The following is a 24078-nucleotide window of genomic DNA, read 5'->3' as shown; positions in this document are numbered from 1 at the left end:
ATTAAGTGTTTTATTTCGTTGTCTGGCTCGATAATATCTAGTGTCAATCAGATTGGTTTTACCTCGGATATCCAGAGTAAAGGTTCAAGTGCCCTTTACTGGAAAATGTAAGCTACATAACATTTATCGATGCAAACTATTGCTCATTAATTATGTGGAGAGTAAAAGTGCTTATTTACTGTGTAATGGTGAATGTGGACGTTAATTGCAGGATTCAATTGATAATTAATCAAATGCAAAGCAAAGGTTTTCTTTACTTCTTTCTATTGTGAGACAAAAGACCATTTTAAAAGTAAGTTAGGAAGCTCGTTAATTTAATGGATCAATTGATGATTAATTAATTGTAAAGTAAAGGGGCTTAAGCACATCTACTTCTATTTTACATCTTTTATTAGCCAAAAAATTTCCTTTATCAACCACAAAACCAATTATTATATATTTCGCAAGTGGGCTAATATACTTTTTCTCATTGTTTAACAGACTATAAAGTAAAATGTTAGACAATCTGAGACGGTGTTAGTATACTTTTATCACTGCTCTTGAAAACCCCATTTTTAAACCCACTTTCTTTATAACAAAGACTCTTAGAAATGAAACATGTCCATAGTACTTTAATCATGAGAATTTGCCTTTAGGATAAAGTCAAAATACTGATGAATTAAACAGAATTCAGAGAACAAGTAAAATTTCTACTAATAAAATTTAAAGTGTTATTAAAGAATTTATTTCCTAAACGAGGCAGCTCGGATGAATTGAGGGAATGACGCTTATCTCAGGTAACGTCGCAGCTAAAATATATAATTTTAGAGATCTTGTAGTGGGTGGAGTTCTCGAGGCGAATTAAACGAAATTTCATCATTCATTTCCAAAAGTTTGCATTTCGTTTTCCAATATTTGTTTTCCCAGAAATAAATAGCAAAATAATCTTTATATAAAAAAATGTCATATGCTCCAATACAACATCTGGTCAAAATAATAACAATAAAGGTTATATGTTGCTATCAGTTTAATGTAGAGGCTCTCAACGCTTCTTCTGTTGAACTCAGCTGATCCAAGTGCGAGTGCATAATGGCCTTTTTAGGGTGGTAGATCTTGAGAACTTCTTCCTGATTTTAATATAAATACATGTATACATGTGTATGTATATGTGTGCATTTATTGAAACTCGAGTCAAGATTATAATTAAATATCTTTAGTTTCTTTATTTCATCTTTTCTTGAATGGTAAGACTTCTTTCGATATTCCTAATAAATTCACGTTGGAAGAGAAAGCAAGCAACAATAAGCGATAAAAAGGAGACTCCAAACGGAGCAAAAAGTAGGGACAAAATCTCGGTAAACTCACCACCAGAAGGCGCTGACGAGGTCGCAGAAGAGAAGACTCAGAAGCAGGTAATACATTAAAAACTTCGGGGCCATAGTCTCCCTGCAGACTTTCTTCAAAGGGGCTTTTTTGTAAGAAGTGTCAAGCCCAGTCAAGTCTTATTTCTTCTAAATAAACGTTTCAGGTGAGCCCAGTGTCCATTGTGGTCAGTGGACAAATCAGGTTCCTGGTTAGGACAGAGGATTGGACGTCAAAAAAAATATGAGATACTTTCGCTGTCTCTGGTTTTCTCGGAAAGGTTCAGGTCTCTTGATTCGTTTGTTACCTCTGCATTTCTAAGAAACACGCTCAGTGCTTCTCGTTTCCACGTTTGCAGTCTAGGATGAAAATGTCGAAAGCCAAAAATTCATTGACTAAACCTTAATTGAAAGATTGCACTTGAAGCAACATTGATCCCGTTATTTGGACATGATTGCTCAGATCTCGAGTTATAGCAGCAACACTTGCTAAAACGAGCGAATGGAACCTGAGCAACTGCTAAGACTCGACGAGAATCCATCATCTTGATTATGGTCAACTTCCATAAAAGTCGAAGGAGGTGTTCTTTCGCCGTCCCCTTCCATCGCACTGACTACCCTTCCCTCTCACCACCTTTATATATACGTATATCTTTGTCACTTACAAAAGCAGAGAAAAAAGTGTAAAAGAAAAAAAAATGAAGAGCTGAGGCTCACAAGTATTTCTTTGACAAACTCTTCTTAACGAGAGCTCTTTCCGAAGTGTCAGCCATCGTCGCTCGAAATTATTTTTACAGTAATTCCCGTTTCCCGCCAAATACCGCAGGGGGCGCAGGGATCGCTCTGTCATTGGTTGCCGGAATAAGTTATTGGCCAAGTCATTAGCCAATCAGCTTCGCCCAACACATGCACGTGCATGTTTATCACAGATTTTCAACACACTCTGGAATGACACTTTCTCACGGCGCGATCGAACAGAGAGTTGGGACGTGGTCACGCGGGACACCTTCGTGGCACTTGCTCAACGACTCACCATTCATGATTTTGACCGGGAAGGGCTTAATCCGTCCGGGACTACATGCGGACTTCGGAGAGATGGACCAGACGCGACTCGTGCGAACGCGAGCCAGAAACAACTGCGTGAGGCGAGATACTACTCTAATCGGTTGGCAGGGAGGGTAGGGGGATGGCTGACGGGGGATGGAGGCATAGAAGGGAGAGGAGGGCCATCCACCCAGTACCGATCTCGTAGCCATCCACATCCTCCCAATCCTCAACCACCTCCCAGAGACGGGCCCCGACAAGCAACCCAACCCGCCAACCCTCGGCCAACCCTATAAACCCCAGCCATACCTGCTATACTCCTCACCACCGACCCATGTCATCCTCCTGCCCGACTCGTAGCCAAACTTTGCCAACGTGCCCCGTCCTAATCTCTTGCCATATCAAACCACTCGCCACCTCGCCTCACCTCGAGTGACATATCTTCATTCGCGTTACAACTGGGCACTAATTCTTATCTGAAATCCCCTTCACATATTTCAACCTCGCTTACTTCGTGTATCCAACCCCCCTCCCCACCCACACCCCCCCCCCCCACCCCCAACACCCCACGTCCTGCATTGCCACTTAATGTGTGTCAAATAAATCTCCCGTCCGAAGTTATCAAGCAGAGTCACGAACGATCAGGAAATAACCACAGTTTCTGTTTTGGTAGTTTGAGAAAAAAAAAAAAAAAAAAACAGGCTTACATACATGTAGGTCTACACCGCTCTCTCTCTCTCTCTCTCTCTCTCTCTGTCGCAATACATAAATTTCTAAATAAGGTCGGCAATGGGAGACTCCTTCAGACAATGGTCGTCGACTCAAATGTAAAAAGGAGAAAATAACAGTCTCCATTCTCTGTTCAGCAATCAGGCAGAATTATTTGAGAGAAACACAACTTTATTTGACTAATTTTTAGTTTTTTTTTCTTTTTGCGCAATATATCTAGAAATTTAATTGGTTAAATAATGTTGCTCTTAGGTATCCATTACTATGTTCATAAGTCAGTTACCGCTTTGTAATAGCGTGTTACTGTTCATAGAACATCAGTTTTTAGTTTGTACTGTCCGTCTCCTTTTTTTAATTTCCGTTTTTTTTTCATGCTTCAATTATATTACGTAGTTCGTGATACCAAGGGGAGGAGGAAATGTAACATATTATAATTATAACTTATATAATATGATATATATGTGTGTGTGGCGCGCGCCGCGCGTAAATGTATATATATATTATATATAATATATATGATATATAGGTGTGTGGTGCGGCAGCGCGCGTAATGTTTATATATATAATATATATATATATATATAAATATATATAGATAATTATTTATATACTATATATTATTTAATATATATATATATATATACTATATATATTATTTGTTTTCTTTCGTAGAGATGTACTCCAGAAAGTGTAGCTTCTGTCACGCCGCACGGATTTTGGGAGGTGGTTGCTACCCCTATGCCTTTTAACTCAGGATGCTCCATGGACTTATGTGCCAACTGAACTTGCATTTCTTACTAGTTATATCCTTCCAAGAACTGTGGAGACCCATTTTATACTGTTTTCTATTGTATACTGTTTTTCATTGTTTCTAAAGTAAAGGCACAAGTTCTAATCCTGGCTGGCCAAGTCAAAACATATCAATTCTAATTCATTTTAAGGATTGTTTCGTAAGTTATTGTGAATCGATACTAAACGATATTTGCGGCTTCATAGCTGTTAATATCAAAATTCACGCCTGTACAAGTAACAAATTCGTATGTATAAATATATATGTATATATATATATCCATATATATATTTACATATATATTTATACACATGTTCATATACATTATAACTGCATATCTATACATATGTGTGTGTGTGTTTGTGTGTGTGTGTATGCATATGTATATGTTTACTGGATATATATATATTGATTTGTAATGAAACTTGAAACTTTACTATCACGAGTCTTTCCGGGTGAGCTATTGATGATTTTAGTGAGGTGATGATTAGCCTCAAGAGTTGGTCTCTGCTTTTGACACATTAAATTAGGGATGAGTGAAAATCTACACAAGACATCATCACTTTCCCGTAGCGCAATTCTGGGTCATACAAACAAAGAGTGGTAATAATAATAATAACAGAAAACATTTTGGATCAACTCTCTGTTTGTTAGTTATTCGCAGGTGATGATGATGATGATGATGATGAATTTGGCAGAATCTAGGAAAAACAACGAGGAGAATAAAGTTCAATTATCATTCCTTCAGAAAACAAACCGGCTCTAAATGGGGTTTGTGACATGCTGTCATCCCGGTAATTCAGATAAAAGGCTGAATTCCGAAGATAAAAGTAATACAACAGTCTTTCTGCAAATTTAGAAAATCGACTTTTTTTTTTTTCTAACGAGTTTAAATCTAGCTCTCGGTTCGTATCCTTAGAGAGAGGGAGAGGGAGAGAGAGAATACCGGTTTATTTAAAACCGGCCTTATATGCCTCCTCCAGGAACAGCAGTTTAATCATCTCCATAAAAGATGAGAACAAACACGCCAATAGCAGCTGCAGTGCTTTTGATGTGTTTTCGTGAATTAGCGGCAGATTCGAATCTGTGTGCTTGGCCGTTGTTTGCTGAGGATGTTCGGTGGAACAGGTTTCGGTATCGTATATCTCGCGAAGCGCGGGTTCCAATGTAGTCGGTGATAAGTCATCAAACTTGACTTGTGGCATTGCTATTTAAGGCTTACTTAAAACAATGCGTGGAGCGAAGGCCAGGCCAAGAAGAACATGAGGAGGAAGAGGAAAAGTGAGTCTCAGGCTTTAAAAACATCTGAGGTTCCTGGCTTTCATGAGTGTGTACGCATATCCTCTTCAGCTCTCTGGAACGCTAGTGATAGTAGTAATCCTTCTCCCAAACATTGACATCTTCCCCTTAAAGCAAATGAAAGAAAGGGGGTGGCTACTTTGGAAGCTCTGTATAAGAAACAAAGCAAAAGGGGAAGGCGTTGCGTCACAGCTAAGATCCTGCGAAGGTCCTGATGACGCTCGAGTGTCGTGACCTGCTCCAAGTCTTGTGTCTTTCTTTCTAATTTCTCTCCTTTTCAGGAACAGTCAGTCGCCCGAAGTGGGTCTGTGCCGTTGCTGCGAAAGATCAATGATTATTACGAGAACAGTATAAAGATGAATGCCAAATGTAGTATAGCGGTGAAATTAGTTAAGGAGCCTTAGTCCACGCTTCAGGAAACCCCACCTTAGTATATCGCAGGGCTTTTGAATCCCTAAGTAAGAATGAAATCCGGCTGTCAGCAGGAAATTTCTGTTAAATAAAAGGTAATGTGCATTAGTGGATTTGCGGTTAAAGGACTCCTCGTTTAACCTTCGCAAAATATTAAACAAGAAAATGCAGATCTACGTCATGTACATGATATGTGAGAAGTGTGATGGCATTACAAGATTACTCTAATATTGCAGTCGTTTTTGACTGTACTAGTAAACTAGGAATATATCAGATTTAATCTTTAACCCCTTGAACATTTCATAGAATTGATTGCATTCCCCCAAGTATCTTATGACTATCTGCAACTAGACATTAATTGCATGTGTCTAGTTGTCATATTAATAACCGAGATATGAAAAACAGTTTTATACCTTTATCCTTTAATGAAATAAAGAAAGAATGCTTTGAATGATTTTTGTATTGAACGTAATAATTCGGTTTCTTCACTAGGTGCCCAGAGCGGGTAAGCACAGACATGCAACTCACCATTACATTATGCTTTTCGCAGCGACTACAAAATTAACCCGAGAGTCTTGCCAACACATCGAAGACATTGAACTGTTTATTTGCATGTATTCAAATTCTAGTTCAGTTAGCAATGCATGGCACTGAGTCACGTTACGGGAGAGGTATCGATGCAAACAAGCGGTTAGACCATAACTAGTACAGAGTAAAACTTTTATAGTCCTGAATTAATCATTAGTAGTTCGAGATGATATTCTTCAATTTATTTTTAACAAAAACTTTCAAGTTTTGTTCCGTTAGATGAGACATAACTGCAGTTTCATTAAAACATAGTCGTGAATAGCATTATAAGTTGGTGCAATAATAAATATCATAAGTCTTACTCCTTTTTTTGCGTAGGAAATTCTGCAACAAAAGTTATCGTTGGATCAGCAAATCGAGTGGAGTGTTATCATTGTTAGTAACATTAAGGCCAGTTTCGCTCTTGTAGCTGTCAAACCTCAAATAATTGGAGATCTGAGACACTTTAGAAAATTATTTACATCTGAATTTACATGATAGCATCGGACACTCAAAAAAAATGTATATCTCCCTCTCTTATCAGCAACCGAGGAATGTTGCCTTTGACACCAACACAAAAAGTTGTGCCAAAGAGGAAGCCATAAAAATAAAAAGATTTTGAATTCCTCAAACTAACCACGGAGAGTAATAAATAATGAAGCGATAGGTGACAGGTGGAATAAAACGCAGATACTATCTGTGGTGCATTATAAACCATCACTACTGAACAGCTAAACAATAGCCCTATTTATTCCTCTTCCTTGTTTTTTTTCTTTGATAAAATTCCAACACGATGACGACACCATAATTGAGAAGAGTTTAACGTATGACTAATGTATTTGAAACGAGTCAATGTGTAATGACAGTTTGGTATAATCTAGTTTGATCAATCTGAGTCTCAAACAAGTTTAAGAGAAAATTAGGGTGATGTACCCCGGTCAAGAGTCGCCATTCTTCCATCATCATCTGTATCAGAACCAATGCAAAAGGAGAGAGAGAGAGAGAGAGAGAAAGAGAGAGAGAGAGAGAGATACTTTACGTGTGTGGGTGGGTCGCTAGCTATATACGAGCTTCATGTATGTTTTAGCACAAAGTGTCTGTGTTTTACACCTCACTTCAGAGGATAACGTAGGAATGTCTCTGGGTACAAAGATTAGAAAGGGAAACTAAATGGTACCTTATTTTCTCATATGACTTGAGTTACATAACTTCTAGTGTTTGGCACTGTCATTTCTTTTCTTGGCAGAGTTGCCTTTAAAGTATTTTGACAAATTGAATTAGCAGAACTGAACTGGGAGTATGCCAAGTCTAATACTTAGTTACATTCCTCTTCTAGGCATTTTTCGTCGAGTATAATAGCATGCCATATCTGGTAAATACACAGTTCTAATACATTTTTGGTAGTGAACAAAGACATTTAGATTGTTAAGGAATTTTTTTTATCAGGTAGAACCTAATCCTTCGCAGGTAAGGGAAAATCAACTGCATTTTTTTTTTTATACTGAGCGCGTACCTTTTCTATTTTAGTCCAGCGTTTAATTTGATCTTTTAAATACTATACGCGAATAAAAATCATTGGGAGACTCATCATTGTTGTAAGGAACAAATAAGAAGGACATTATAGGGCTTACGACATTTTTTCCTAGTTGTAACTAACGCAGTGTGTTGATAATCCTAAATTTCCTGAATTGGAGAATGATACTAGGTTGCCCGTCCCATTAGTCTTTGCTCTTCAGTTGGAAAAGAAATCTAAAATTAAATAAAGTTGAAAAGAAAAAAATGTAAGAAGCCCAGCGAGGGAGGACGTGACAGTATGGTTAACACCGCGTCACCTGCTTGCGAGTGTGACGTCACTTAGGAGCCAGTCCGTCTGAAAGCCTAAAGAAAATCAGACAAAATGATATCTGGGCTTTTTAATGCTTAATTCGAAGGTGCCAAACACCGTACAGGTTTATACTTCGAAACCGACTCTTTACAGCTCATGGCATTCATTACGTTAGATCTGGACAAAATTCCTCGCAAAATCCTTTCATATTTTCTTTATTGAATGTATTTTTTTTTTATTTATTCAGTATGGTAGTGAAGTAAATCATTAAATACTGTGGAAGAAAAACGCTTTCCAAGCTTTTATTTGAACTGATATTTCGCTATCAAATATGGCATTAGGCGTTTCTAGTAGCAAAATATTTTGCTTACACTGTCTTTTGGACGCGCATTTCAATTTCCGAATCTTCATTTCAGGGAAGAACTATGTAAGTGTTTGTGATGAATGTTTACCTTTTTTTTGAAGGCTTCGAACCTGTAGTCATCCAGAGAGAGAAGGCTACTTCAAAATAATTTCGGAAGCGGGAGAAAGGTTAATTTCGCCTTTAAAAATGTACTCGACATGCAAGTACTTCAGGTAAAATTAATCACTGAATAAATAAGAATAACCTTGAAAAAAAACAGAGGGCAGACAGTTGGACGTAATCGAGATGAGGATGCTTAGGTGGATGAGCGGAGTAACCAAAAAGGACAGGGTTAGAAATGAACATATTAGGGGTACAGCAAAGGTCACTGAAGCATCAAAGAAGGTGCAAGAGGCAAGGTTAAGATGGTATGGCCACCTGATGAGAAGAGAAGAGCACCACATGGCAAGAGAAGTGATGGACGTGGAGGTGGATGGAACACGAAGGAGAGGAAGACCTAAGACCAGGTGGAGAGATTGCATTAGAGATGATATGAGGGAGAAGGGAGTACGGGAGGAAATGACACAGGACAGAGACTCATTAAAAACGGCGACCCCGAATAGGGATAAAGCTGGGAAAAAGAGGAAGAGAGAAGAAGAAGAATAAGAGTAACCTTGATAGAATTAAATTCCTCCGAATTCATTTGAAACGATGCAACTATCGTGGAATTAGAAAACACTTCAAAAGCCCAAAAAGTCATAAACAAGAGCATAAAAAAATATGTCATAGACGGTAAAAAAAAAAAAAGAAGAAGAAAAAAAAAAAAAAGAAAGGGTCTTTCATGTTGAACGCCATGACTGACATCTCGGCGCTTTTGTGTTCCGTTCATCATTCAAACTTACGCCCGTTTTATCGGGGGAAGCAAGTCGAGCGAGCGACAGGCCGTTACAAGAGTGATGACACGGATTTGAATGGCTGCCCGGCGCGCCTTCCGAAGGCGATGCTGATCCCCCGATGGGTCTGCATTGAGTGCTCTCGAGTGCTTTTTGGCTGCCCCGCCGGATCAATATTCCTGTTGCATGCAAGGTGAAGGACGAGCAAGATTGAACGGTATTTATACGAAAAAGATACAGCCCAAAAAATATCTCCGATCATTCGACTACTGGGCTGGCAAAAGTGTGACCTCTTCGGACTTGTCAGGTAACTTATTTGAATAGAGCGCCCAATCTAACATTTGATCTTGGCTTTTAAAGTGATATATTACTTAAACGAATGTGACTTGTAGCACATCTGAGGAATTTTCTTTTATTGAAAACCTTTTATGCGATCAAGGAAAATGTTCATAAATAGAAAACAGAAAGGAAACATCTTGAAAGGAGTGACAGAACCCGACGATGTGGCCTTGATAATTGTCTTATGTATCTGTCTGTTCGTTCACATATTTACTGGTTTGTTTCGTATTTACTTGTCTGTGTTGTTTGTTGTTGATCTTTAAGCGATGACTCATTTGAATGATGAAAAGGGCACTCAATTATCCCCATAGCCAGACTACGTATACGTCAGGAATGAAGAAGTTCTCCATCTTATTTAGGTCTCCCGTATCATAAACTGTCGACAAATTTATCGAGGGTCCTCTGCAGGATTTATGATCAATCGTTTACCCCAAAAACGAATTCAGATGATCCAGAGGACGCGCCGCTCCGCAATTTGCATTGCAAGACTTGTAGACACGCCTATGATGAGGTCATGCTGCATATATATATTTCTCGTAGCATTTTATTGTTAACATAAAATCCTTTTCGGCCATGCTACAAAAAAAAACTTTTTATCTTGTTATTGTTAGCGTAAAATTCAGTTCTGTCATGTTACCGCATTTGCTTATTTACAGACCATCTCTATTGAGTCCAATATCGGTGTGCCGCCCAAGGTACGGTGTTAGCTGCAATACTGTTTGTTATTATGATTGAAGACATAGACCATAATGTTAAGGATTCGGTAGTGAGTAGTTTAAATCGCAGATGACACAAGAATAAGTAGAGAAATACTTGTGAGAAGATAGGAACGCTCTACAAAGAGACCTTAACAAAGTATATGATTGGGCAGAGGTAAATAGGATGGTATTTAACTCTGATAAAATTTGAACAATAAAAATTTATGGAGACAGAGAAAGAAAGCTATATGCATATAATGGGACCTAATAATGAGACCATCACAAATAAGGAAGCAGTTAAAGACCTTGGTGTGATGATGAATAGGAACATGTTATGCAATGATCAAATAGCAACTCTGTTGGCAAAATGTAAAGCAAAAATGGGAATGTTGTTACGGCACTTCAAAACAAGAAAAGCTGAACACATGATATTGCTTTATAAAACCTATGTTCGTAGTCCACTTGAATATTGCAATATGATATGGTACCCACACTATCAAAAAGGATATTGCACAAATGAGAGTGACAAAGGTCCTTTACAGCTAGAATAGAAAGAAGTTAAGGGACCTAGACTACTGGGAAAGACTACAATTCTTAAAAATTATATAGTCTAGAAAGGAGAGAGAACGCTACATGATAATTCAGCATGGAAACAGATAGAAGGAATAGCAGCCAAAATATCATGGAACAAAAAATATCAGAAAGAGCAAGCAGAGGTAGATTAATAGTGCCCAAAAACTATACCAGGAAAAAAATAAGGAAAGCACACAGGATTAATCCACTACGCCACCAGCATCGATAATGCAGGTCTATTCAAATGCGTTGCCAGCTCACTGAGGAATATATCAGGAGTGAGCGTAGATGTGTTTAAGAATAAGCCTCGACAAATATCTAAACTGCATCCCAGGACCATCCAAGATTGGAAGATGCAAAATATACCGGAAGATGTACTAGCAACTCTCTGGTAGACATTAGAGGTGCCTCACACTGAGGGACCTGGGGCAACCCGAACAAGATGTAAGGTCTGTAAGGTAAGTCTGTAAGGTAATTCTACGACGGGGAGGAAGGCCATTTGGAACAAGGCCCAGTCTTTGCATTCTCGACGTCATATTAATGAAAGTGAACCCCATAACCAATTAATTATCAGTTACGAAAAGGAAGAAAAAGAAAAGGTTTCTTCTTGTTTACTGTAAGTCCTTTCGATCTTTCTATTTCTATAGGGTATTGCTTTCTATATATTTTAGAGAAGTATCTGGCTCATTTTTCCTCTACCAAGTTTTACTAGCATATGTTTTACTCTCATCAATGATAAAATCTATTTCATTTATCTCCCTTCTTGGGAATCCACTGACTGTCAACATACCCAGTGTGATTTTATATGTTCAAATTTGTTAACCCAGTAAATCATAAGAAAGTGAAAGCACCTTAATGGATAACCCTTCGATTTATGGTTTTTATGTTATTCAACAAACTGAAATTGAGTCATTAATCTTTATAACCAAGTTTCACATCTGCAATTATTTTTTTTCTTTGCACTATTTTTGGTATTGCAAAGTACATTTCCCAACGTAGTATCCATTCAGAACACTTACGAATAACTGGTTATCTTAGTGCGTGGAAAAAAAAAAAGTGTAGTGTAAATTATATAACTAAGTTAAAAGCGCTGCTGTACCGAACTTTACACTTTCCAATTTAATAAAGCACACGTCCTGATCCTTGCTACATTTTGTACTCTTCCTATTAAACGCTAAATTTTGTACCTTTCCCAATGTTCTGTTTTTAGCTGGTCAGGATATTTTCTGCTGAGCGCTCCACCAGTTAAACTCTTCATGATATAGGTAGAGGATTCAATTCATAAAAGGAAAAGCTGTGGAACACTTTCTGAAGCACATTATTACAAGTATATTTAATGGAAACCCCGATAAAATCGAGCTTGTTGAGGGCGAAAGAAAAGTGCCAGTTATGTCAGAAAAGGGCAATGAAGGTCACGGAGGTGAGAGAGAAAGCGACGAAAATTCAGAATCGAAGGGGAAATGTGTTCAACGCCTTTTTAATCTTGAATTTAATTTTAAACCACAATATATTGCGAAATTTGCGTTTAACAATACTTAACATTTTAGTGAAAACAATTTGGATTTTTTTTAAGGATTGCTATCATGCCGACACTTGTAAATATTGGAACTTGTCTTCAACTTCCAGTTGAGGGTGCGACGGCAAAAATATTGAAGCACCTTTAGAAAATAACATGAAAAATGTTAGTCTTACCAGAAGCACATTTATGAGAAATGAAAATGACTGCTGAGACATGTAAGTGGCATATGGAAGAAAATCTAGAAAATGTGCATCCACTCGTAAACTCTAGTACGACATGTCAAGCTACCGCAACATTTGACGAATATACTAAGGCTACAGAAATCTTGGCGTGCAAGTTGACTGCCTTTGCAAAATGCGAGGAGTAAAAGAAGTCTGTCTGTGTTGATTCCTGAGAGTCAAACGTCTGCCAAGATCATATCCATCTCGCCATGAAATTCGCCTCTCGGCTTAGACGGCTTCCTTTGATGTGCATTTTTACAACCCCGCAATGGTAATCTTCACTTGCCTTCGGTAAATGTGTAGCCACAAAGCGGTTGTGCTTTCTTTCTCCGTGACTGACGCATGCGTGTAAAAGCACGGCTATTTTCTCAAGTGCCTTTGACATACACACATAAACACGGGCGCGCACACACAACGACCGACGTATCAGGGTTAAGCGTTGTCACAGAGACCTGCTCTTCATAAGTCCGGATTAGCTTAACCAGAGAAAGAGATGGACGGGGATTTATTGGTCTTTTAAGCGCGAGACGCGAATGAGACGGGTCTGAGTTAAGGGGACTTGCCCCGTCAAGACCAATTAGCTGGGAAATTGCCTTTGCCATTTTTCCCAGTTACCGGTGAGTGGAGATAATTGGTTGTGTGTCAGCCAGCAGTAGCGACATGGAAATTGAGACAGGAATGATGTTCAGGAGTCGTGAATGTAATTTTGACTCCAGTAATTCAGATAGAAGAGTAAAATGAAAGAGTTTGGTTTTAGAATGGTTGAAAATTAAAAGCAATTCAAGATGAGTGCAAAATAGGGAAAGGAAATACTCTCTATTTCTCTTTTAATGCTTTATATATATATATATACGTATATATATATATATATATATATATATATATATATATATATAAAGCATCAAAAAAGAAATAGAGAATATTCCTTTACCTATTTTGCACTTATCTTGAAGTACTTTTAATTCGCTGCCATTCTTTGAACCAACAAACTCCTTTATTATACTCTCTATCTGAATTACTGGTATATATATAATATATATATATATATATATATAGACTATATATATATATATATATATATATATAGTGTGTGTGTGTGTGTGTGTGTGTGTGTGTGTGTGTGTGTGTGTGTGTGTATATATATATATATATATATATATATATATACCATATATATATATATATATATGTGTGTGTGTGTGTGTGTGTGTGTGTGTAAATATATATATATATATATATATATATATATATTGTACAATATATAATATATTCGATTCATGTATGTTTATGAAGATTTCTACGAAAAAGCAAGAAAGAATATAAAATTTATGATAATGCAAGAAAAGGCGCTCCAGGCGGTTTGTTATTAGGCCGACATTGCAGGATACCCCCATTGATATTTTTCTTTCCGTCGTATCTGTAAGTTGCAACCGGTGAGGATATTTTGTAAATGTTTTTCTGTTCGCTTGATATTTCTTGAAATATTATTAATGTTCCTCCTAGTGCTGGTCAGCTGGTTTAGTGGTTAGTAGCGTGTCATGCCACTCTGATGTCGAGGGTTCGCGTCTCCCCCGGCTCAATGAAAAACCACTAGCACTGTATCATGATCAGTCACTGCTGCAGTTTTGGGGTCTGCAGTGGAAGTTGAAACCGACATTGTTTGGAAGCTTGAATTTCAAGTCAGTGGTCCCTGTGTGCTTCTTCTATGTGAATAGGTTTCATTTACTCAAATAATAATAATAAAATTCTGCACACACTACTTGGTAACCAAGAGCAAAGAGGAAAAATCACTTCACTGTAATATTCATGCTCCTGCTCATTATATCTTCCAATTCACTAACATTCTTTTTTGTGTTCATATATTTGTAATACACCGAAAGTGTGAACACAGCCAACAGAAAAGCTCTCTTTTCCCCCCTATCATTTATGCTGTTTTATCCACCCTGTGGTAGGGGTGTAAGAATACTACCACCGTAGGTCCTGCATGGCGTAAAAAGGCGACTAAAAGAACAACTGCTGCCTTGCAGCCTTACTTTTTAGTAAAAGGCTAGGCCCACCGCCAATAACTGTGGCTGATGACAACAAGGGCATGCAGTCGTAAAGACCCCTTTTCCAAACAATAAACCATGCCTGATGGCGTAAGGAAAGGCACGCTCTGTTTTGTACCTCTTTAGATTTAATCCATCATACGTGAAAATATCTCTAAAGTGGAAGACAGAGCTGGATGAAATGTTAGAAAAGTTGATTAACATTCCATTAACCACTGTATTCTGCAGTTTCATGCTCCTCTTTAAATATAGCTCTAAGTTTCCTTATGTTCTTCCAGTTTTTGTAAGTGGATCACAAAGCCGTAAATTTTTAAAAATCATAATTATTCATTTTCACTCTTCTAATGTGCTTGTATCCTTGTTATTTCTGGGCAAGTAGTGGCGCCATATTTCTCAAGAGACCTTTTCAAGTATGGCTGAGCTGCCTGTCATCTTGAAAGTTCCGTATTAGATGCACCCACAGGACGGGCTGTGGGTGTCATATATCACCGCAGAAGGAGGGTGGGAGAGTGGTGGGGGGGAATCAGTGCGATGGATGTTTTCTCTTTACCGATACGTAACCACATACACGTTCAAATGAACACACCAATGACATCAAACAGGCCCGAAGAAAAGTAATTCGTCACTTGTTAGTATCGCCCAAGTACGTACAAACAAACTAATATACACCAGCCAACAGTACTAAATCCTACACAAATATACTAGAGTTACGTCCCCAATAAGTCATGGAAGAAAGGCAAAAGAACATTGCTTAGATAAACAATCTGCTCATCTCATTTTGTTGCTCTTGTATGGGCACAAATGTCCTGCATTACACGTTGACAAGCACTCTTGAAATTTTTTGCATTGGAATTAAAATATCTTAGGAAACCTTCTTGGTGTTCTTTTATTATTATTATTATTATTATTATTATTATTATTATTATTATTATTATTATTATTATTATTATTATTATTAATTTTTTATGGTGGTTTGGGGTTGGATGGATGACAGAAAATGTCTTCGACTTGCAATGTTTCTGAATATTCCTCATCTTGATACCCTCTTCATCCACAATAATAACATTTCCATTATGACACTAAGTGAAAGACACTTCATACATTCTCAGACTTTCTTTTGAATTACTGTTTGGGGCAAGAAGTTTTGGGAAAACGGGTTAAACATCATGTCAACAGTTTCCACTTAATACAACACGTAACACCTGTGGGCCCTCATAACATCGTTCCTTGCCCACTAAAGAGTATTGTCGAAGAGTATCCATCTAAAATTGCGGTTTTTTTCCCATTGCTTCTTAATTGCAAGAAATTTTGTCGGCTATAATCAAATTTTTGAAATATTTAACATGGTTCACTGGTCAGTTATTGATAGTTTTTCCACTGTATCCTTCGTACATTTTTTATAAACATAAAACTTGGAATTTATATTTTATTAGACATTGGGATTCTGGAGACAGACAGACAGAGATATTTATTGAAAGTAAATTATAACCCAAAATCTTTTAATTTCTTTCTTATTATATACAGGTATTCTAGAGAGAGAGAGAGAGAGAGAGAGAGAGTCAAGTTTATCTCAGTTTTACCAGAGCACTGAGATAATCTCCTAGTGCTGGCCCGAAGGTTTAGATGTTTTTTACGTGTCTAGGAACTAATTGGTTACCTAGCAACGGGACCTTCTGCTTATTTTGGTATCCGACCCACATTATATCGAGAAATGAATTTCTAATCACCAGATTAAATTCCTCTGATTCCGCGTTGGCAAAGCATAGAATCGAACTCGCGACTACCGAATCGGTAGGCGAGCAAGTAAACTCTCGTCCAACGAGTAACTGAGAGAGAGAGAGAGAGAGAGAGAGAGAGAGAGAGAGAGAGAGAGAGAGAGAGTTATTTAAAGGAAATTACAATTCGAACTTGGTCAAAAAATTTTATGCGAAACCAGTCCACCACCTCTTGACATAAACCGTTAAACAAAACCATAATGAGCTCAGTTTCGCTTACATTATAATATCAGAAACATGTCATTGATGTGAAAACATAGAGAGAGAGAGAGAGAGAGAGAGAGAGAGAGAGAGAGAGTAGCGATGTGCCTGAGCGTCTGCTGAATGGTTTCGCTTGACAGGGAGAGGATTTCCTCGTCTAGGCACCTCCCATTTATTTACGTAATGGTATACTAATCATTCACATATGTAAGCGTGCTATTTTTCCCTCTCTACCGTTTCTACTACCTGCCAGGCTACGAAAAACTGCAGTTAACCAACAACCAAGTACAAATTCAAATGAGAGAGAGAGAGAGAGAGAGAGAGAGAGAGAGAGAGAGAGAGCCAGTAGAAATGAAGACATCGGTGTAGCACAATATGGCCTGGATTATGATCAAAATCCTTCACATGACCCGGAACCAAGGGACACCACCTGGCCCCCCGCTGGATCCCATAAAATAAAACTTCCACAAAAGATATAGAGAAAATATTATGACCGGCGCTGAGGCTCACAGGTGTACCCTTGTCCCGACCCGCGAGCCGGTCGTCGAAGTCGAAGTTCAACCTCATTTAAGCGAACGCCCGGTGGAACAGTCACGTGAAATCGCGGTTGTGCTTCCCTTGGCAAAACACGTCGTGCTTCGGTGCAGACACATGAATGGCAGTGTTGTGTCTCGGCGGCTGTATCCGAGATGGAGCTTGAGGAGAGGGAAGTATCCGTGGTCCATGAGGAGGCCTTGATGGATTTGATAGTCAGAGCAGCCCAGACCAGGTGTTTTTGCATACGGCAGAAGACAGGCAAGGGTGATATCGTGGAGGGAAGAATACACTGGAGAAGGGATCGACGTACGAAGAGGGATGTAAGACATAGAAGAGAAGAAGCAGAACATATACAGGATAATAAGTTAGCGAAAAGACAGAAGCATAAAAGCAAACACAAGTTTTGGAGGTGTGTTGCAACTTGGGATTCAACGACGGGCTGATAAGTAGGCGAGACGTCGGAATTCTATGTAAATGAAAGTTCATTCTCCTTTGCAAGGAATCTAATTTTAGGAAATAACAAGGCGGTATATATATGTACATATATATATATATATATATATATATATATATATATATATATATATGTTCATATATATATATATATATATATATATATGTTCATATATATATATATATATATATATATATATATATATATATATATATATATATATATGATATATATATATATATATATATATTATATATATATATATATATATATATATATATATACACTATAGGTTTGGGTCTCCCTGTGTTCAGTGCGTGAGTATGAGATAAGAAGAAGAAGAAAGGAGCACGTGCTTGAAATTTTTTAAAATATATTTACTCTTCAAAATATACTTGCTTTCTCGAGCATGTCTTATTCACACAGTTTTTTTCACGATTTATTCTACGAATGGATTTTTCTGTTTACTCCTGAATCCCGAAAGGCGTTACATGCTGTCATTTCGTCATTGCCAACAGAATTTTCAAAATTTTTAAGGTTTCCTCCAGAAAAGATATTTCATGCTAGTAGCTCAATTGCTCACAAAATCTGCAAATAGGATAATCTGATGTGAATATGCGTAAGGAGCATTTTTGTTGTTGTTTGTTTTTTGTATTTTGCTCACACATATTTTCTATCTATCTGCCGATATATATATATATATATATATATATATATATATATATATAGTATATATATATATATTATACGATCACAAGTAACACGTGAAGATTGTATATCATGGGCCAGCAGGAAAAAATTGAAAGCAGCAGTACCAAGCACATTCGTGTATTCTTGATACACTCTGATGGGCTTTTGATATATATATATATATATATATATATATATATATATATATATATATATATGATGAGAGAGAGAGAGAGAGAGAGAGAGAGAGAGTTCTTATTTTAGTTTTTAAAGGCTAGAAACTTACAGACGTCATGAAACAGTTAGTAACGTAACTTATTAACATTCACGTCTCGTTAACGTATGACGAATATTATATAAATAGAGAGAAACAAAAAAAGCAAAATAAACAATGATGTAAAAAGCGTCCATAAAAAACGACACAGGCTTCCACTCTGGGATCACGATCAAGTGATAAGGCACATTTCATTGAAATTTCACTTTGCGTAGGTCGCTTGCACAAGACCACCGCACGTGTCGACAGATGCACTTTCATGTCAAGAGCAGCCGTTGAGAGAACAGAATTTCCGCCCGTGTGAATAAACAATTCCCTCTCTAGTCCTTGTCGTTCTAAAATGTGACAAGATTAGTTTTTTTTTATCTTACTTGGAACTGCTCTTCAAAATATTGTGAAATCACGTTCACAGCCTTAATAACTTTCATTTTCAAGTGTGAATATTTTTTCCAACTGTGCATGTTCGTGTATACTGTCACGATAGCATATGTACTGTATATATCCTACCACCATGAGTCAGTCCTCTTGTAGTCATAGATAACTAAAGGCGAAACCGTCCAAAATTTACGCTAACTGGTTCACCTTTCCGCAAGGTATAGCTGCATATGTATATCACATGTTCTTGCGATTTCAAGCAAAATGGAACACAACCTATTTTAGAAGAGTAAGAAACTTATTATAAACGCAATATTACAAACAGGGACTGACAATACCTGCGCAGGTGAAAGCTAGATTTTGTATCCCAATGCTTGTGTGTTGTTCAGATCAGGAATGGTAGATCAAGAAACCGAATTTTAAGATTTATTGATTAGGAATGAAAGACGATGGGTGAGCAGTGAAGGTAAAATTCATTTTGGTAAGTCGAAACGACGCGAAGCGTGAATGAGGTAAGATGAAGAAGATTTCTTAAGAGGAGAGGAGGATGACAGAAAGAGAGAAAAGGGTTCCTACGAACCACCTGACAAATAGACGAAAGAGCAGACGTTCTGCATCAGCCAATAAGTACAGTGCTTATATAAACGTTAGATAAAATGGGTATAACTAACTGAGCAGTGGAAATAAGACCATAAGTGGTGAAAACAAGTAAGAATGAATAATTCTAAATAATGCATGAGACACAAAAATTTGTCAAAAGTGTCAAGAAACAATCACGTGAATCATAAAAATTTTGCATTTTCCATATGTCACTAAATAACGAAAAGTTTAAGAAGAAATGTTGGTAAGCAAACAATGTTGCCAAAACAGCAAATAGAAAAATATGTGCAGCATTTGATAATGGTTGTGTTCTCAACTATTTCTCAACAAAATTCTTAAGAAAAAGATGAAAGAAAAGATTTTCTGCCAAGACTTAAAAATGCAAAATTCAAAAGCAAGGATTTACACACATCTTTTCACAAACGAAATGAAGTCTATACGACTTCAATCCATCACCTTACCTGAATGTAGCTCATTAAAGCAAAAACATCCAAAAGTGTTTAGACTAGGAAAAAAAGCAAACAAACAAATGAGTACTCCTTAAGGTAAGAACCCGGTCAAGAAAACAAAGAAACACACCAAGTGTTTGTTGGGCAAGAATTCGAAATAACAAATAAAGCCTACAGTCTGCTGGGCGTCCGAATGATGCAGGTGACGGTTTGAAAAAATAAATAAATAAAAAACAACACACACAAAAAAACGAGTCATGCTTCGGTAATATGTGCCCTGGTCTCTTCACTCAAATAGCTAATGAGGTTTGACTGTAGATCTTAAAAATCAAATTTGTTTCTGCAGTGTGCGCGTGCTTGCGCGCGTGGGTGTGCGCAACTTTTCTGCAGTTCGGTGGCCCCGTTTTTTATTTCCTAATAATGAGAAACTAAAAGGGATTAGGAATAAGATTTATTTACCTATGTATAATATATATTTATATGTATATTATATATATATATATATATATATATATATATATATATAATACGTATATATATATATATATAATATATATATATATATATGTGTGTGTGTGTATGTTTGACATGGATACGCTGTACATGTTTTCATTCAGGTATGCACAATCTTCATTCAAGTTGCACAGATTGTTGTTTTATTATGGAGAGAGAGAGAGAGAGAGAGAGAGAGAAAGTTCCTCCTAAAAATGGATGGAAGATAAATGTCAGTGCATATTTGATATTTATTATTGCTTTGTATCTACATAGTTTATACAGCAGAAACACCTTGATGATGCCGTTGCTGTCAGAAAAAATTCTTTTGGAGAAAAGATGAAAATTAAATTTTATTTGCTACTGGTCTCCAGTGTATATATATATATATATATATATATATATATATATATATATATATATGTATATATATATATATATATATATATATATATATATTCAACACAGGAAATATGAATGTTTAAGTCATAATTGGCTTTTTATGAAAATGTCCAAAGGCATACATTATACATACATGCACTATTCACACACACACACACACACACACACACACACACACACAACACATATATATATATATATATATATATATATATATATATATATATATATATATATATATACATATATGTATATATTATATAAATATTTATAATATATATGTATGTGTGTCTGTATGTGTTGGTGTTTATTATCTTATGCATATAACGTATATAATATGCAAAACCTGGTGTTAAAGGAAAAATGCAGCTCTTAGAAGGACTCTTAAAGTCTGTTAAAACTAGTTACGGTTTTAGATGACGTCATTGGGGCAAAGGCCAGTCCCTGGCGTGGAAGAGGCTCTGTCTTACCCCAGTAAAGTTTATCTCGCGAAGATCAAATTTACAAGGAGGATTCGTCGCCGAATGGTTTAAATAATAGTGTGGATTGTCAAGCGCAAGAGCCTCTATATCACAGGTTCAGCTCTGCAATACATGACTTTAATGTATTATTTTCCCTTTACTCTGCTTCTTTCTTGTGTGTGTGTGTGTATATATATATATATATATATATATATATATATATATATATATATATATATATATATATAATATATATATATATATATTTATATAGATATATATATAAATTATATATATCAGTGTATGAAATCCATTTGCCAAAGAGCATGGTAAAGTGAAAAAAACCAAAAGCTTCTTTTGCACACTGACGAGAAGAAACTACAAAAGACCGGGCTAAGGCAAAAACCAAAGACCTTATTAAGTCACAACTGTTAGTTCCTAAATGCTAGATACTATTTAGCAAATAATAGCGTTTTTAAAGGAACTTGTGCTTTGTAAATAAAAATGAAAATACGTCTTCTATCGTTATTGTTTGGAGGACACCCTGAGAATGAAGATTACCTCGCGTCACTTATGGATATCTAGCAACACTGTACCTTTTTTCATCAGATTTTCTTGATTTGGGACCATAAAACTATGCACTTCTGGTACCAACCCCTCCAATATGAAAAAGAAATATAAAGATAAAAAAAAATGTGCTGAAGATGTTCGGTGTCGAGGGTAAATTGGTGCGAGTGGCTGAAAGTCTGTACGGCGGAAGTGAAGCATGAGTAAGGTTTTGCAGGAGGGACAGTCGCTGGTTTGGTGCAAAAATATGGCCTAGGCACGGGTGTGTCATGTTTTTGTGGTTGTTTCATATTTTAAGGATTGGGAGTAGTCAGAGAAAGGACATTGGGTGTAGATACTAAGCTGTTACAGAAGAAAATGGGTCATGAAATGAGTGTGAATTGGTGGTTGGTTTGTATACGAGACGTTTGTACTGCACAGATTAATGAAAGAGTTTTTAAAGCCTTTGCCAGACTCTAGAGATTAAAGTGTAACCTGGAGCAGAGTAAGGATTCGAGGGTAAATGGGAACCTAGAAGACGAATCGGTGATTGTTATTACAGACATTGATAACACTGAAGCTGTGGGTTCTTGGAAATATTTAAGACTTAATATTTAGGATGACGAGCAGGCTGAGAGAAGAGACGAGTAGTTGAAGGCCGAAACGAAACAGGATGTTTGCATTAAGACTGGGAGGAAACGTGAAGTGTCTATAAAAGTTAATGTTGGAATGTATGAAGAGGACGTTTTACCAACTCTAATCTATGGAAGTAGCGTGGATGTTCAAGTCAGTGTTATCAACCATCTAAGAGCTCCTTACCCTACCTAGGCACTGAAATTACCCTACTTTCACTTTTATAGTACCCTACGCCCGGCCTTAAGATATACTAAATATTAATAAATTTGTTGTTCATTGATTACCTTTTAATAAATGCAAGACAACCATCTTGAAATTGCCCTACGTTTTGCTCAGATTTCGTGACACTACCCCGTTGCCCTACGGACCTAGATTTGAGGCTGAATTACCCTATGCATAGGGTATTTACCCCACGGTTGGCAACACTGGTTTAAGTGGAAGAGAGGTTTTTGTAATGCGTGAAGATTTAACGGGTGAGAAATTTAAAGATACTTGAAAGAAGCGGTAAAGGATTAGCGTGGGGTAAAGGTTGGATCAGAATGCTTTGAGATGGTTTGTTCATGTGCCATGTGAAAAAAAATTGGTGAAACAGAAGCCAATCGGGAGGGTTGAGAGGAAGGAGAATAGAAAGACCTAGAAATTGATAAATAGCTGGAGTGAAAGAGGTAATGGAAAGGAGAGGCCTTAACATCTAGAAGCAGAGAGAGAGAGAGAGCTGACTGACTCATTGAGTATTGGGGTGCTTGTTATGCTACTTGGGGGTCTTCTGTGCATGACTATGAAACAGTTAGTATCGTGGAAGTTTTCTAGGATGAAGTCCTTGCCTAGAAAACTTCCACATATATATATATATATATATATATATATATATATATATATATATATATATATCTCATATATATATCATATATATCATTTATATCATATCATATATGTCATATGTGTCTAGATATATAAGCATGTGTGCAGCAGGGACATTGTACCTGTCAAACTGCTTTCAAAGTCTACTGAAGCTCGGAAAGAAATTCTCGCAACAAATCCAATTGTTTTATTGATGTCTCAGAGTATAAGACACTAGAGCACCTCTTTGGGGTGGGGGGCGGTGTTGAATACCAAATAATAAACTTAGTCTGAGAGGCAAAGGGATCCAAAGGATGTCAACTAACTATATACGTCACAGTTCAACATAACTTGACCGTTCCTCACCAGGTGACCTATTGTGGCTTTGTAACACCTAAATTCATTGAGAAAAACTCGCCTCTCGTAAATAAAAATAGATATACTATAGTCTTGTCATTTTAAGTGCGAACAAGTTTTAAACGTAGCACTTACTAACAGATTCGAAACTAGCACTGGTACTGTAAATAAACTATTGTGTAGACAAGTCTGACGAGAGAGAGAGAGAGAGAGAGAGAGAGAGAGAGAGAGAGAGAGAGAGAGAATCAGAATATATGTCTATGACTCAGAAGATAAAAGCACCGACAATCTCGTCCACATGAATGTAGTATTAAAATTTTCGAAAATATCTTTGGTGCTACACAGACTTT

General features: G+C 37.0%; 2 protein-coding genes across 3 annotated transcripts in view; one reads left to right on the top strand and one right to left on the bottom strand.

The window, feature by feature from the left end:
• LOC135224192 (protein Wnt-6-like) overlaps positions 1 to 2489 on the bottom strand; it is a 101784-nt gene extending 99295 nt beyond the window's left edge. Inside the window, exon 1 of the mRNA XM_064263059.1 lies at positions 1345 to 2489. Within this exon, the coding sequence (XP_064119129.1) occupies positions 1345 to 1418 (74 nt within the window). The 5' untranslated portion in view covers positions 1419 to 2489. The remainder of the gene's footprint in view (positions 1 to 1344) is intronic.
• Positions 1 to 24078, top strand: part of LOC135224166 (protein Wnt-4-like) — a 314368-nt gene that overhangs the window by 91081 nt on the left and 199209 nt on the right. Inside the window, exon 1 of one of the 2 annotated variants that reach the window (XM_064263052.1) lies at positions 11328 to 11467. The exons of the other annotated variant lie outside the window; for it this stretch is intronic. The gene's annotated coding sequence lies outside the window, so the exon portion shown is untranslated. Of the gene's footprint in view, positions 1 to 11327; positions 11468 to 24078 lie in introns of those variants that run through there. 2 annotated transcript variants of the gene reach the window in all.

This window comes from Macrobrachium nipponense, chromosome 20, assembly GCF_015104395.2.
Source record: "Macrobrachium nipponense isolate FS-2020 chromosome 20, ASM1510439v2, whole genome shotgun sequence".
In the NCBI taxonomy this organism is placed as follows: Eukaryota; Metazoa; Arthropoda; class Malacostraca; order Decapoda; family Palaemonidae; genus Macrobrachium; species Macrobrachium nipponense.
The sequence above is the reverse complement of the archived record's forward strand: the minus strand, read 5'-3'. Positions and strand labels throughout refer to the sequence as shown.